Below are 13,720 nucleotides of genomic sequence, written 5' to 3'. Positions count from 1 at the left end.
CTGTGCAACATGGGTTAATGCACAATATTTTTCCACTGGTGCTTCTCCTCATACTCTCCACCCTCTTTCCAGGAATGCCATTTATTGGGAAGGCAAACACCTTACAATCATTTCATCATCAACAATAACCTTACACAAAAAGTCAAATTCCCGACTCCACTAGGAAACGAACTGAACACCAATAAAAATGTCTTCATTTAATCATTTAACCTGTCACAGTTCATCTACTAACGCTCTAAACTACCACGAAAGAAAAGTGTACACTTAATTTGAACCATAAAAGTTCTCATCTTTGTAGAAAAATCTTTCACTGTCATTTTTCCTATCCCTACCTCCACCTTGAATACACACAGTTCTGGCTGCCAAGAAATTCATCATGTTTCATGTATATAGAAGAATTACAACTGAATCTTGGCTCTCCAACATGCAAGGCTGAACAACCTTAGAAGATCACAACTTCTTTGAGCTTGCATTTCTCTCTCTCTCTCTCTCTCTCTCTCTCACTCACTCACTCACTCACTCACACACATACACACACATGCGCGTGCACGCTCATACTAGAAGATAACATGGGCATGTTTTGTAAGTTCCTTTGGGTCTGGAGAAAATATGAACTTGTATTTAATCTTTCTTCCTCCTTAGGTTGATGACTTAACATCCCTCTTTTAATAACAATAAAAATCCTAAGCCTTCTATTAATGTCAATTGAAAATTTAAAAATATATTAAGAATCATAGCTAAAAACACTCCTCTACCCCCATTACCAGTAGAAATCGCTGCTTAGGCTGACCACCTACTGAATCACTCTGATGACAACCTTAGTCCGTTGGTGGAAGATTTTGTTAGTCCAATCTTTCCTCCTTTGAAGAAAATAAAGCCTTGGAAATACACAAAGGCAGAGCTGTCCTACCACAAAAAAACAAGCGACATTGCTTAAGCAAAAATTATTATTTATTCCCAGAGTGAAAAAAAAAAAAAAAAGGTTCCACTCAGAATAACAAAGCAGCTATAGAAAAAAAAATGCAAATTAAAAGACCCAAGCTCTTATCCTCTTCTGTTGCTGGACAATATTAGCTAAGCTGTATAATAAGCCCCTACCTTTGAAATAACGTCTCCTTAGTAAACTACTTTAGGATCCTTTTGTAACTATTGGGGTCTAAGAGACCTAGACACAAACTCCCAGTCTTGAAGGAGAGTGAATGTTTCCCAAAGAAGCAATGTCATAAATGATGGCTGGCTTTGCCTGTGTAATTCCCCAAAGCCTAATTTACCCATCATATAGTTGAGCTAACTGGTTCTTCAGCTTTAGAAACCTTTAGAAACCTAGGGGCTGGAGCACTGTTTCCATGGGTAAGTTTGGAATCTGAATTCCAAACACAAAAAGTTCAAAAGTGGAGTGTCTACTGCAACCTTAAAAATGCAACATGGATGGACCTAGAAGGAAGGCATCATGCTAAGAGAAATAAGTCCGAGAAAGACAAATACCTTACGATTTCACTTCTACGAGGAATCTAAAAAATAAAACAGACAACAAAAACTCATATATATGAGAACAATTTGGTGGTTGCCAGAGGGGAGGGTGTTGAGGGCATGGGCGAAATAGGGGAAGGAGATTAAGAAGTACACACTTCTGGCTATAAAAGTAAATCACGGGGATAGAAAGTACAGCAGAGGGAACATAGTCAGTGATATGGTAATCATTTTTTATGGTGACAGATGGTAACTACACTATCGTGGTGAGAATTTCGTAATGTTTATAACTGCCGAATCACTATGTCATACACCTGAAACTAATACATGTCAACTATACTTCAATTAAAAAAAACAAAACAAAAACAAAAAAACCTCAATCCTGGGGAAATTAGGATAGCTGACTGCCCTAAAGGGAAACCCAAATCTTCTCAGCTGGGCATAAGTCTTCCCATCGATGAGGAAAAAAATGTATTTTGTTTAAAAGCTACCATTTCACCTCCCCCTGGCCCAGGGAGGTTTCTCTAGGAAGGAGGGCCCTCCTTATCTGCAAGTCCCTGGAAGACAGCAAAACACAACAATGGCTGTGCTCATTTTCCATTTCCCCGGGGAGCTGTGGAAACCAGGTGACCAGGACCTGGGGCCCGGGCCTTAGTTAAATCCTGGAAGAATGTACAAAGGTCCTGTGTGGAATTGCTAAATTCAAATTAGAACTTTTAGCTCTGTTTCAAGCATTGTTCTCCTACAAAAGCAAATGACCACGGGCTAAATCCTATTATCCCTTCAGCCTTTCAAAGAGAACCCCCATAGCTCAGCTGCTGCCTCTCTGGTGCCTTTGCTGTTTTGAGTTCCCCTATCTTGAGTTAATTGCGAGCAGGCCTGGTTAAGAGGCTGCTCCTAGAGCCAGACTGCCTCTGTTCAAAACCTGGCTCAGCTATTTGGCCTGGAGCAAATTACTTAATTTCTCCGTGTTGCAATTTCTTTGCAAAATGAGAATAATGATGGGAACAATAGCACAAAAATGTTGTAATAGTTAAGCAGATTAGTACGCGGTGAGTGCTCAGAATACAGGTTGTCAAACTTTTTCAATAAAGGACCGGAGAGTAAATATTTTAGGCTGGGGGCCATACTGTCTGTGGTGTGACTGTTCAACCCTGGAAAGTATTTATAGACAAAACGTAAACAAATGGTCATGGCTGTGTGCCAATAAAACTTTATACAAAAACAGGTCCAGGGACCAAAGACTGGAACCAGCCCAGATGTGCTTCCATAGCTAAACAGTTAAACTGTGGCACATCCTTATCATGGAATGTTGTTCAGCAATAAAAAGGTATGAATTATTGACACTCTAGATGACTCTCTAGGGAATTCTGTTGAGCAGAAAAAAAAATCTCCAAAAGTAATCTACTATAGATCTCCAATTGTATTTTTGAAATGACAACATTTTAGAAATGGAAGACGGGTTAGTGGTTTTCAGGGGTTAGGGATGAAGACTGGGGGCATAACCTGGGAGAGAGGTGGGTGCGGTTATAAAAGGGCAACACATTGGATCCCTGCGGTGTTGAAACTATTCAGTATCTTGATTGCGGTAGATACACAAACCACAGGTGATAAAGTTGTACAGAATACATACACAAGCACAAACGCATAAAAGTCAAACTGGGGAAATCTGAGTAAGATTGGTGGATTGTATTAATGTCAATAAACTGAATATGATATTATAGCACAAGATACATGGGGCAGTTTTCCAAAACACGCACACACACACAAATTAAGAATGCAGAAGTAAGAAGCACTGTATAATCTGACATAAAAATAAGTAACATGGTAACACAGAATTTTACATCTAGAGGAATGGTAGAGATGATCTCAAACCATTTCCTATTTTTAATGTTAATCCTACATAGGAGTGACTAGTAAATAATATGCCTCTATTTTGAGTTCACTCAACTGAGCAAATAAAAATTCAGACACCGTTCAAACTATCGGGCATACATAATGTTTGGGTTTTTTTGTTTTGTTTTGTTTTTTATTTTTTTGAGAGAGAGTGCAAGTGCGGGAGGGGTAGAGAGAGGGGGACAGAGGATCCAACGTGGGCTCTGCCCTGACAGGCTGACAGCAACCAGGCCTTTGTGGGGCTCACATGACCTGACACTCAACTGACTGAGCCACTCTGGTGCCCCCATAATGCTCTTTTTAAATATAGGTCAAAGATATTTTTCTCCTCACTCAGAATTAAGACTTCAACCCTCCTAAATGGAAATCCAAAGATATTTTAAAACGTTCTTTTAGGAGTTAATCTTCTCTATCGTTTCTTATACCAATGCCACCACCTTGAATAGTTCTGATTGCTAAGGAATTCCAACACATTTCATTCACATGTTCCATGCGTAAAAGTCCGGAATGTGATCGTATGCACCCACACTTAGTACTTGAGCGCTTTGGGCAAGCCAGCTAGTATTTTTTCTAAGCCACAATTTCTGCATTTATAAAATAGGGATAACCTGAATTCATGACTTCGCAGATACAAGAACCAAATTAAAAGGTGTGAAAACGCATTTGAGAAGAGTTCTGAGGGGCACCTGGGTGGCTCTGTCAGTTGGGCATCTGACTTGCGCCAGGGTCATGATCTCACGGTTCATGGGTTCAAGTCCCACATTGGGCTCTGTGCTGGCAGCTCAGAGCCTGGAACCTGCTTCGGATTTTGTGTCTCCCTCTCTCTCTGCCCCTCCCCTGCTCATGCTCTGTCTCTCTCTCTTCTTCAAAAATAAATAAACATTAAAAAACAAATTTTTTTTTTAAAAGAGAAGAGTTCTGATACACATTCAAATGCTTATTATGATTGTAAGATCTCCAAATTCCCACACTTCACTAAAAGTAAGAATTCTGTTCCGAGTGTTCAGATGTAGAACCCGAATGGCTTACAGTTGCTGAGTTGGCCTCACACACTTAAAAAAAAAAAAAAAAAAAAAAAAAAAAAAAAAAAAAAAATCAAACAAGTCTCTGGAGACTTTTCTACCTAAAGCTCCTTCTAGGAGTGGAAAAAAGTATTAAGGTTCGTCAAAAAATTAAAAATAGAATTACCATAAAATCCAGTAATTCCACTACTGGATATTTACCCAAAGAAAACAAAAACACTAATCCAAAAGGACGTATGTACCCCTACGTTTATTGTAGCATTAACAATAGCCAAACCACGGAAGCAGCCTAAGTGCCCCTCAACTGATGAATGGATAAAGAAGATGTGTGAATATATATACAATGGAATGAAAAAAAAGAATGAAAATAAAAAGAATGAAAAAAAAAGAATGAAATAAAAAAAGAATGAAATCTTGCCATTTGCGACAATATGGATGAATCTAGAGGGTATAATGCTAAGTAAAGTAAGTCAAAGAAAGTCCATATGATTTCACTCACAGGTGGAATTTAAGAAAACAAGAACTAAGAAAAAAAAAGGCAAACCGAAAAACAGACTCCTATATCAAGAACAGATGCTTCCAGAGGGGAGGCAGATGGGGGGCGGGGGGTGGGGGGGGGGTGGGGAATGGGTGAAACAGGTGAAGGGGATTAAGAGTACACTTACCATGATGAGCACAGTGTGATGTACAGAAGTGCTGAATCACTATATTGTACACCTGGAACTAATATAACACTGTATGTTAACTGTCCTGGAGTTAAAAACTAAAGTTCCTTCTAAGAACGTAGAGTAAAATGTTAAAACTTCGGTCTCTACATTTTAATATTTTCACAAGTGGAACACACACTTTCACTGCATCCCTCTTGAGAGCAGGAACAGTACCTTAATTGTCATTTTAGCTACAGTAACTGGTACAAAAGAGGCGAGCTGTGCTTCGTATCAGGCTATACTTTTCCAGAATGAAAGTAAAATCTTCATATAAATATATATGAGGTGGAAAGAGGTCTGGCCCTGGAGTACAGACACTGGCTCTCACAGCACATACAGCCTTGCCTTCAAGCATCCTGAGACTTCATTTCCCTTTAAAGGTCTACAATGTGGGGTGCCTGGGTGGCTCAGTTGGTTGAATGTCCAACCTCAGCTCAGGTCATGATCCCGCTGCTTGGGGATTTGGGGGTTCGAGCCCCCATGTGGGGCTCTGTGCTGACAGCTCAGAGCCTGGAGCCTGCTTTGGGTTCTGTGTCTCCCTCCCTCTCCGCTCCTCCCCTGGTGGTGCTCAGTCTCTCTCCCTCTCTCTCTCTCTCTCTCTCTCTCTCTCAAAAATAAACAAACATTAAAAAAGAATTTTTTTTTTTAAAGTCTACAATGTAAGTCTGTAATGCCCTTTTATCTGATATCAGACACCCACCCAGAATACTGAAAATAAGGCCTTTGAGTGACAAAATGAAAAAAAGTTTTCCACAAAATCCATGCATGCACTTTATCCATAGCAGACGCCTACTGATTTTTATTTCATGTGTATTTATAACAAACTTGGTTATCTGGTTATGAAATATTTCCCATTGTCGGCTAAAAGCAGTAAAAGACATCAGATGTTGAAAGAAAGACAAACTGGAGAAACCCTAAAGGTTCTTCTTCCTGATGGATGAAACGAAACCAAACCTTCCCCAAAAAGATCAGATTCAATCCAAAATCATTCTATGGCCTAATATCACTGAACACTTGACAAACATCATTCATTGTGGTCGTCTCTCTTATACCAAAATTAGCCTCAATTCATGATTAATTTAATTCAATCTTATAATAAAACAGAAGGAATGCTCGGCAAATACCGCAGGCTAGTGGTACCCACCATTTCCCTATCAATAACCTGAGAAGAAATGATAAAGCCCTTTTATAGTTCACTTTGCCTTACAAGTAATGTCTTCACTGGCAGTCTTATTTTTTTCTCTACAGAATATTAACGGAATCACAAAGGCTATCTAATTTTAATCAACACAAAAGTTGGCTTTGAGTTACCTAAGAGGAATTTGACATATAGAAACAAAGTGGATTATTTTACAGAATTCATTTTACCCCCAAGAATGCTACCATACTTTAAAGTACTATAGAGTTACTATTTGCCAATTATAGGTAATCAACTCCTTCAAGAAGTGACTGTGTCTGCCAATTCTGATCCTTAAAGCACACAGAGTACCACAGTCATCAGAATATTCACCAAATATTTCAGAGACTGGCTTTGAAATGACTTTTATATATATCAGTAATGGAAATCCAAACGCACGTGATTATTTTGTAAAGTTAAATACATCAAGAATTTTAAGAATCTTGAGCAAATTCTATGTTCACTAGAGGCAATATATGATAGAAAGTAATTTATGATGTGATGTTAAATGAAAAGATCAGGATAACATTTATATTAAAATATTATATGTAAAATATAAATAATATACATTTTATATATTGAATGTATTAATTTTATGTGCATATACAATCCCAGACTTCAAGCTATACTACAAAGCTGTAATCATCAAGACAATATGGTACAGGCACAAGAACAGACACTCAGATCAATGGAACAGAATACACAACCCAGAAATGGACCCCCAAACGTATGGCCAACTAATCTTTGACAAAGCAGGAAAGAATATCCAATGGAATAAAGACAGTCTCTTCAGCAAGTGGTGCTGGGAAAACTGGACAGCGACATACAGAAGAATGAACCTGGACCACTTTCTTACACCATACACAAAAATAAACTCAAAATGGATGAAAGACCTCAATATAAGACAGGAAGCCATCAAAATCCTCGAGGAGAAAGCAAGCAAAAACCTCTTTGATCTTGGCCGCAGCAACTTCTTACTCAACACGTCTCCGGAGGCAAGGGAAACAAGCAAAAATGAACTACTGGGACCCCATCAAAATAAAAAGCTTCTGCACAGCGAAGGAAGCAATCAGCAAAACTAAAAGGCAGCCAAAGGAATGGGAGAAGATATTTGCAAACAACATACCAGATAAAGGGTTAGTATCCAAAATCTGTAAAGAACTTATCAAACTCAACACCCAAAAAAAAATCCAGTGAAGAAATGGGCAAAAGACATGAAGAGACACTTCTCCAAAGAAGACATCCAGATGGCCAACCGACACATGAAAAAATGCTCCACATCACTCATCATCAGGGAAATACAAATCAAAACCACAAGGAGATACCACCTCACACCTGTCAGAATGGCTAACATGAACAACTCAGGCAACAACAGATGTTGGCGAGGATGCGGAGAAAGAGGATCTCTTTTGCACTGTTGGTGGGAATGCAAGCTGGTGCAGCCACTCTGGAAGACAGGATGGAGATTCCTCAAAAAACTAAAAATAGAACTACCTTAAGACCCAGCAATTGCACTACTAGGCATTTATCCACAGGATACAGGTGTGCTGTTTCAAAGGGACACATGCACCCCCATGTTAGCAGCACTATCAACAATAGCCATAGTATGGAAAGAGCCCAAATGTCCATCGATGGATGAATGGATAAAGGTCCTTTTATCCTCTTACCAGAAGATGTGGTATTTGTATACAATGGAGTATTACTCAGCAATCAAAAAGAATGAAATCTTGCCATTTGCAACTACATGAATGGAACTGGAGGGTATTATGCTAAGTGAAATTAGTCAGAGAAAGACAAAAATCATAGGACTTCACTCCTATGAGGACTTCAAGAGACAAAACAGATGAACATAAGGGAAGGGAAACAAAAATAACATAAAAACAGGGAGGGGGAAGAAACAGAAGAGACTCATAAATATGGAGAACAAACTGAGGGTTGCTGGAGGGGTTGTGGGAGGGGGGAATGGGCTAAATGGGTAAGGGGCACTAAGGAATCGACTCCTGAAATCATTGTTGCACTGTATGCTAATTTGGATGTAAATTTCTAAAAATTAAAAAAAAAAAGAAAAAATACCAGGATAAAATTTATATTAAAAATATTATATGTAAAATATAAACATAAATTATATACATTTTATATATTGCATATATTAATTGTATGTGCATATATTTAATTTTATTTAAATATTTTTAACATTTAATTTACACATATTTAAATTTTTATATACAAAATATGAAAATGTAAATTATGTATAAAACATAAAAATTATATATAAAATATCAGGAATTGTATCAGGAATTATAAATATCAGGAATAAAATTATATGTGAAATATAATTACCATTTTTCTTTTTAAACGTAAGTATTGGAAAAAAGACTGGAAGGAAATGCACAGAAATGTTAACAGTACTTGTGTCTGGCTGATGAGACCATGGATGACATTCTCTTTTCTCCATATGCTAAATCTTACTTAATGAGTATGCACTAAAGAAAAAGAAGTATGCGCTATTTTTACAATGAAACAATTTTTAAAAAAGAAAAGAAAGGGAATAAATGGAAGGAGCACTGTTAAGGGGTAAGGAAATGGCATAGAGTATAACAATAAGTGTTATAATTAAACTTTTACCCTGGCAAAGAACTTTTTAAGTGGTCACAAACGGCAACTAAGTTATAGAATATTTGTTGTTGGAGGGGCATCCTGCCTAATTCTGTCATTGACAGGTACAGAAAAAATATATATACAATTGTGTGATGCTTCACAATTGACACAGTGCTTTCAAAATGGCACCTGTCCTTCAAATAATCCTGTGAGATAGGCTCATATGCACCATTTGTAGGCCCAGGAAACTGAGGGTTCCCAAGATAATGTGCTTCGATAATAATGACTGCCATTATCTAACGTTTACCAAATGACAACCTCTGTGGTAAGCACAATTCTGCGAAAATCATCACCGTTTTACAGATTCGAAAACTGAAGGGTGAAGTTAAGTGTTAAGGTTAAGCTATCAAACAGCTGAGATCCACTCATTTAAAATAGGAGTCTTGGTTACAATCAACTTCACAGAATCATTTACTCAAAATGCTGAGCCTATGACCCAGTCCCATGCTCTTTCTACTACACTGGTCTCGCCTAAGGTTTCTTTTAAGTCGTTCAGTCTGACAGCCACTGTGAAGCTCCAGAGGCAAAGAAACTAGGCCAGTAACACCCCAAAGCCAATGTTGGATGACAACCTACAGTAAATAACTAGAGTGGAGGAGACCAGGCGAACTCACATACAACAAGGAGGAGCCAAAAGGAAACCTACTCTCTACCTCAGGAGCAGGGATAGCAACAGACATCCCAATTCCTGCACCTTACACCCGCGTGAGTGGGTACAATTTCCAGAGCGCCTTGCGGTTCATCTCAAAGGTTCCCGCAACAATCCGTGGACTGGGCGGGGCAGGGATGAGTCCCACTTTGCTGAAAAAGCTGGAAGAAATGCAATAGCGCGCCGGGCGGGCAGAAAAGCAATGAGTGTGAGAGCCAAGGGAAGACACCTGCGGGGCCTGGGCACCCGGACCGGGTCTGAGCTGCACCCGTGGAGCCTCTGGCCACCGCCGAGTGGAGGAAGAGCTCAGGGCCCGCGGCGGCGACAAAGGCACAGAGGGAGACCGCGATTCCAAGGTTGCCGCCCGCCGAGGCTCGGAGAACTTGAAGGTCGGCCCGGGAGCCTCGCTACTCACGTTGGACCAGCCGGTCTCCGGTGAAGGTGGAAGAGCAGCTGGTGACAAGCGCACAGGGGACGCCCGCAGCCATAGCTGCACTAGCAAGTCAGTTCCGTCCCGGAGCCGCTTCCGCCTTGGGCTGCACCACGGCTACCGGTGCGCGGGGGAGACACGCAAGGAAGGGCGCGTTCTCGGCAGGAACCCGCTACCCTGACTCCTCCCACACCCCTCTTCCGCTCCCGGCGTAGAACAGGCCGGGCTGCGCTTGGGGTTGCCATGGGGACGAGCACTAGCCGCACCTGGCTTGGGCGCCTGGAGACCGCGCCTTCTCCGGGAGGTACCGCTCCCCGGCCCTAGCCATGGCACAAGAGACTGAAAACTACGACCCCATCGGATCGATCCTAATCCAGGTGGGAAACGGGCCTTTCCTGACCCTGCCCAGCTAAGATACGTACGAGCGAGGCGCAGCAGCGCAGATCCACTCGCGCCCAGCCTTTTGGAGCGCCGCCCCTAGACTGCCTCCAGCAAGCGAGAGGCACTGCCCCTTCGAGAACTCCCAAATATGCCAACCGGAACCTCTGCCGAGAGCCTAACACGCCTCCCGTGCCATACCCTGTAGGTTGCGCTTCAGAAGCTCGACCGTCCGTTCTGCCTCTGGTAAAACTCTCAAGACCATACACCTCACCCCCAGAACCTTTACTTCCAAAAAGTCAATCTTACACCGAGGCACCATTTTAAAATGTTATATTCTGAAAAATCTGAACCCATGATATGGGGGAGGGGGAATACAAATCAGCCACTTTGGGGAGATGGTAAGAAATTTGGGGAGAAGTTGAAATATGTTAACTACTTTTCTTACGCACCTAAATTTTGTGTATCTAAAAGGATCTTGAAAATAAGTTTGGCCCCTGGGCATGTAATGTATAGCGTGGTGACTATAGTTAATACTGTACTGTTATATTTGAAAGTTGCTAAGAGAATACATGTTAAAAGTTCTCATTATAAGAAAAAATTGTAACTATGTGTGGTTATGGATGTTAACTTACTCTGACATTTCGCAGTAAATATAAATATCGAATCAGTATGTCGTACGCCTGAAATAAAACGTTGTATTTCAATTATATCTCAAATAAATAAATGAATTAAATAAAAGCTTGGGAACACACACAGGAAAATATAGTAAAGATAACTTGGATTGCCCATCAAGTTTAAGTCTTGAATAGAAATGTGACAAATTTTAAAAACTCCAGGAAATAACTTTTTCTAACCTGAGTGGGGGGAAATATCAAGAAAGTCTTAACTTCTCCAGGATAAGTCAGTTTGTGACAATTACACTCAGATTTTTCCCAAATGGTAAAAGCATTTTGTTTTTTCACATTTACATATGGTAGCTTTAAAAACATCTCTACATAAATCATCACTTTTAACTTGTATTTAGCTCCATTTGTCTAAGGCTTGAAGTAATTTGCCTAAATTCATTCCATTCTGACTCATACTCAGATCTGCAATGGATTTTCCTGCCAGGATATTGGTCTCTTACCTCCCACCTAGGAGAGAGTTCTTTAAATTCACCTTTTCCAAATTACAAACCCCTAAACTCGCCAACTTCATAGAGATACCCGTTACGAATAATACCCAAATCTTTTTACCTCACCTTTTATCATCCTCTGTCACCAGCATCCTAGATGACTTTAGCCAAACTACAAAGTCTGAGGGACCAGTCCCCACAAAACTGCTCCCTCTTCTACATGGGCCTAAGTTCAGAAGTCCCCAGAATCAACATCACGTAAGGCCGGCTATCGACAAATTTGGGGGCCCTGACCACCTTCATACTGGCTAATTTGCTAAAGCAACAGAATTCAGGAAAGTGCTATCCTTACCATTACAGTATTGTAACACCAAAAGGATACAAATTAAAGTCAGCCAAGGAAAGACATACATAGGGCAGAGTCATCCTACCCCCTTAGAGTCATGCACGGCTTTACCTCCTACAAGCTGTGATGTGTGACAGTATATGGGAGTACTGACAACTAGGGAAGCTCACCTAGGACTTTGATGTCCAGAGTTTTTCCTGGGACTCAATTACACACTGCCCGTGTTCTGACCTTTTATCTTCAGCCTGTCCCAGAGGTCACACTAATGCCTTTAGTCTCCAGTTCCTCTAGAGTTTGGAACGGATACTGTGTGACCCAAGGCCCCCATCAAAAATACATTGTTAGGCTGTCTGGTAACCAAAGACGCGAAGCAAAGACACTTATCAAGCAGGACACTTGAGGGGCCTAGAGATCACCTCTCAGTATCCAAGGGCAAAGGCCAGACCTCTTGTTGGGTAAAGCTGATTCTTTACTACACATACCCCTTCTAAATCCGGGGCCCATTTTACAGACTCCAACAGGAACGCTCGTGGAGATTCCTACCCTGCAACAGCCAGTTTCGCCTACAGTATACTTCATGTTGACTACAGGGACGGTTCTGTTACTCTTTAGTTTTCTGTATTTCTCCAGACCTGGAACATCTCTAAAAAAGAGACCAGAATCTGGGGAGAATTCTCACACCTAATTTCATACTTTCCCTTGAGACAATTCTCTTTCCCAGGGCTGCCCCCCTTGTGGTTTGGAACAGTGTAGAATAGGGTATTGCCTGAAAAGCTAGAAGCCTTTTCACTTCAGAGGGGGACCCAGAGGTAGCTATTTCATCAACGTAGGCTATAACATCATAATATTGATATCTTTTATCATTGGATTGTAAAATGGAGCAGGAGAGCTCAGAACAGTCATATCCAGGCTGCTCTCTAGACACAGATAAAATTCTCCCTGGTGATGTGTAGAAAATGTATATAACAAAGAAATGAGGAAGACCTCCCCTACTTTCTCACCACGTCTGAAGTATTTATGAGCATACAGCCCTACTCTCAGACACGCAGCGTGGATTCCACTTCTGCCTGGGGCCTACATCCTTTAAACAGGTTACTATTCAACAGTACCTCTAGTGGAAAGCACTATGTTGGGAGTCAGAACACTGAGGTCTGACCCTGGCAATGACATTCTTCCAGGTGGGTAACTTTAGGCTAATCATTTCACCTCTTTGGGCCTCAGTTTTCTCTTCTGTAGGAGACATAGCTTGAATAAGATCCACTTCTGACTCTAAACTGACCTATTTGTCCAAAGCTACATAATTTCTTAAAAAAGAAAAAAAAAAGCTACATAATTTCTTTTAATCATAAAGTGGACCTCCTTTATTATCAGCCTGGGCATTCAAATTCTTTCTATAATTATATAAAAATTATTATATAACTATATATAAATATATTATAAATTTTAAGGTACTTTATATGATATATATACATACACAGTTGCCAGAAAAGCAGAGGTACTTCAAATCTCCACTTGCTTCACCCTAAACAGATCTGTGTCTCAATCAGAAACATTAAGCAACCCCTTAGGCCAGTGATTCTCAAAGAGCGATCCCAGGACCAGCATCTTCAGCACCAGCTGAGAACTTAGGAGAAACACAAATTCTCAGTCCCCATTCCAGACCCACTAAACCAGGAGTTCTGGGCGTAGAGCAACCCAGCGATCTGTTCTTATAACAGATAACTCTAGGGGCACCTGGGTGGTTCAGTTGGTTAAGTGTCTGACTTCAACTCAGGTCATGATCTCATGGTTCCTGGGTTTGAGCCCCACACCGGGCTCTGTGCTGACAGCTCAGAGCCTGGAGCCTGCTTAGGATTCTCTGTCTCTTTCT

At 40.6% G+C, this 13,720-nt stretch overlaps 2 protein-coding genes across 16 annotated transcripts in view; one reads left to right on the top strand and one right to left on the bottom strand.

Moving 5' to 3' along the window:
• AAGAB (alpha and gamma adaptin binding protein) overlaps positions 1 to 10,095 on the bottom strand; it is a 54,946-nt gene extending 44,851 nt beyond the window's left edge. Inside the window, exon 1 of the mRNA XM_042941639.1 lies at positions 9,995 to 10,095. Coding sequence (XP_042797573.1) covers positions 9,995 to 10,067 — 73 coding nt within the window. The 5' untranslated portion in view covers positions 10,068 to 10,095. The remainder of the gene's footprint in view (positions 1 to 9,994) is intronic.
• Positions 10,096 to 10,229: 134 nt separating this feature from the next.
• IQCH (IQ motif containing H) overlaps positions 10,230 to 13,720 on the top strand; it is a 210,637-nt gene continuing 207,146 nt past the window's right edge. For 6 of the 15 annotated variants that reach the window (XR_006203496.1, XM_042941625.1, XM_042941623.1 and 3 more), the window contains exon 1: positions 10,231 to 10,386. Coding sequence is in view for 14 of the 15 variants with exons in the window: in XM_042941625.1 (XP_042797559.1) it covers positions 10,336 to 10,386 (51 nt within the window). In the remaining variant the exon portion in view is untranslated. Of the gene's footprint in view, positions 10,387 to 13,720 lie in introns of all 15 variants that reach the window. The other 9 variants (XM_042941636.1, XM_042941635.1, XM_042941634.1 and 6 more) reach the window with 4 other exon arrangements.

This window comes from Panthera leo, chromosome B3, assembly GCF_018350215.1.
Source record: "Panthera leo isolate Ple1 chromosome B3, P.leo_Ple1_pat1.1, whole genome shotgun sequence".
NCBI lineage: Eukaryota > Metazoa > Chordata > Mammalia > Carnivora > Felidae > Panthera > Panthera leo.
The sequence above is the reverse complement of the archived record's forward strand: the minus strand, read 5'-3'. Positions and strand labels throughout refer to the sequence as shown.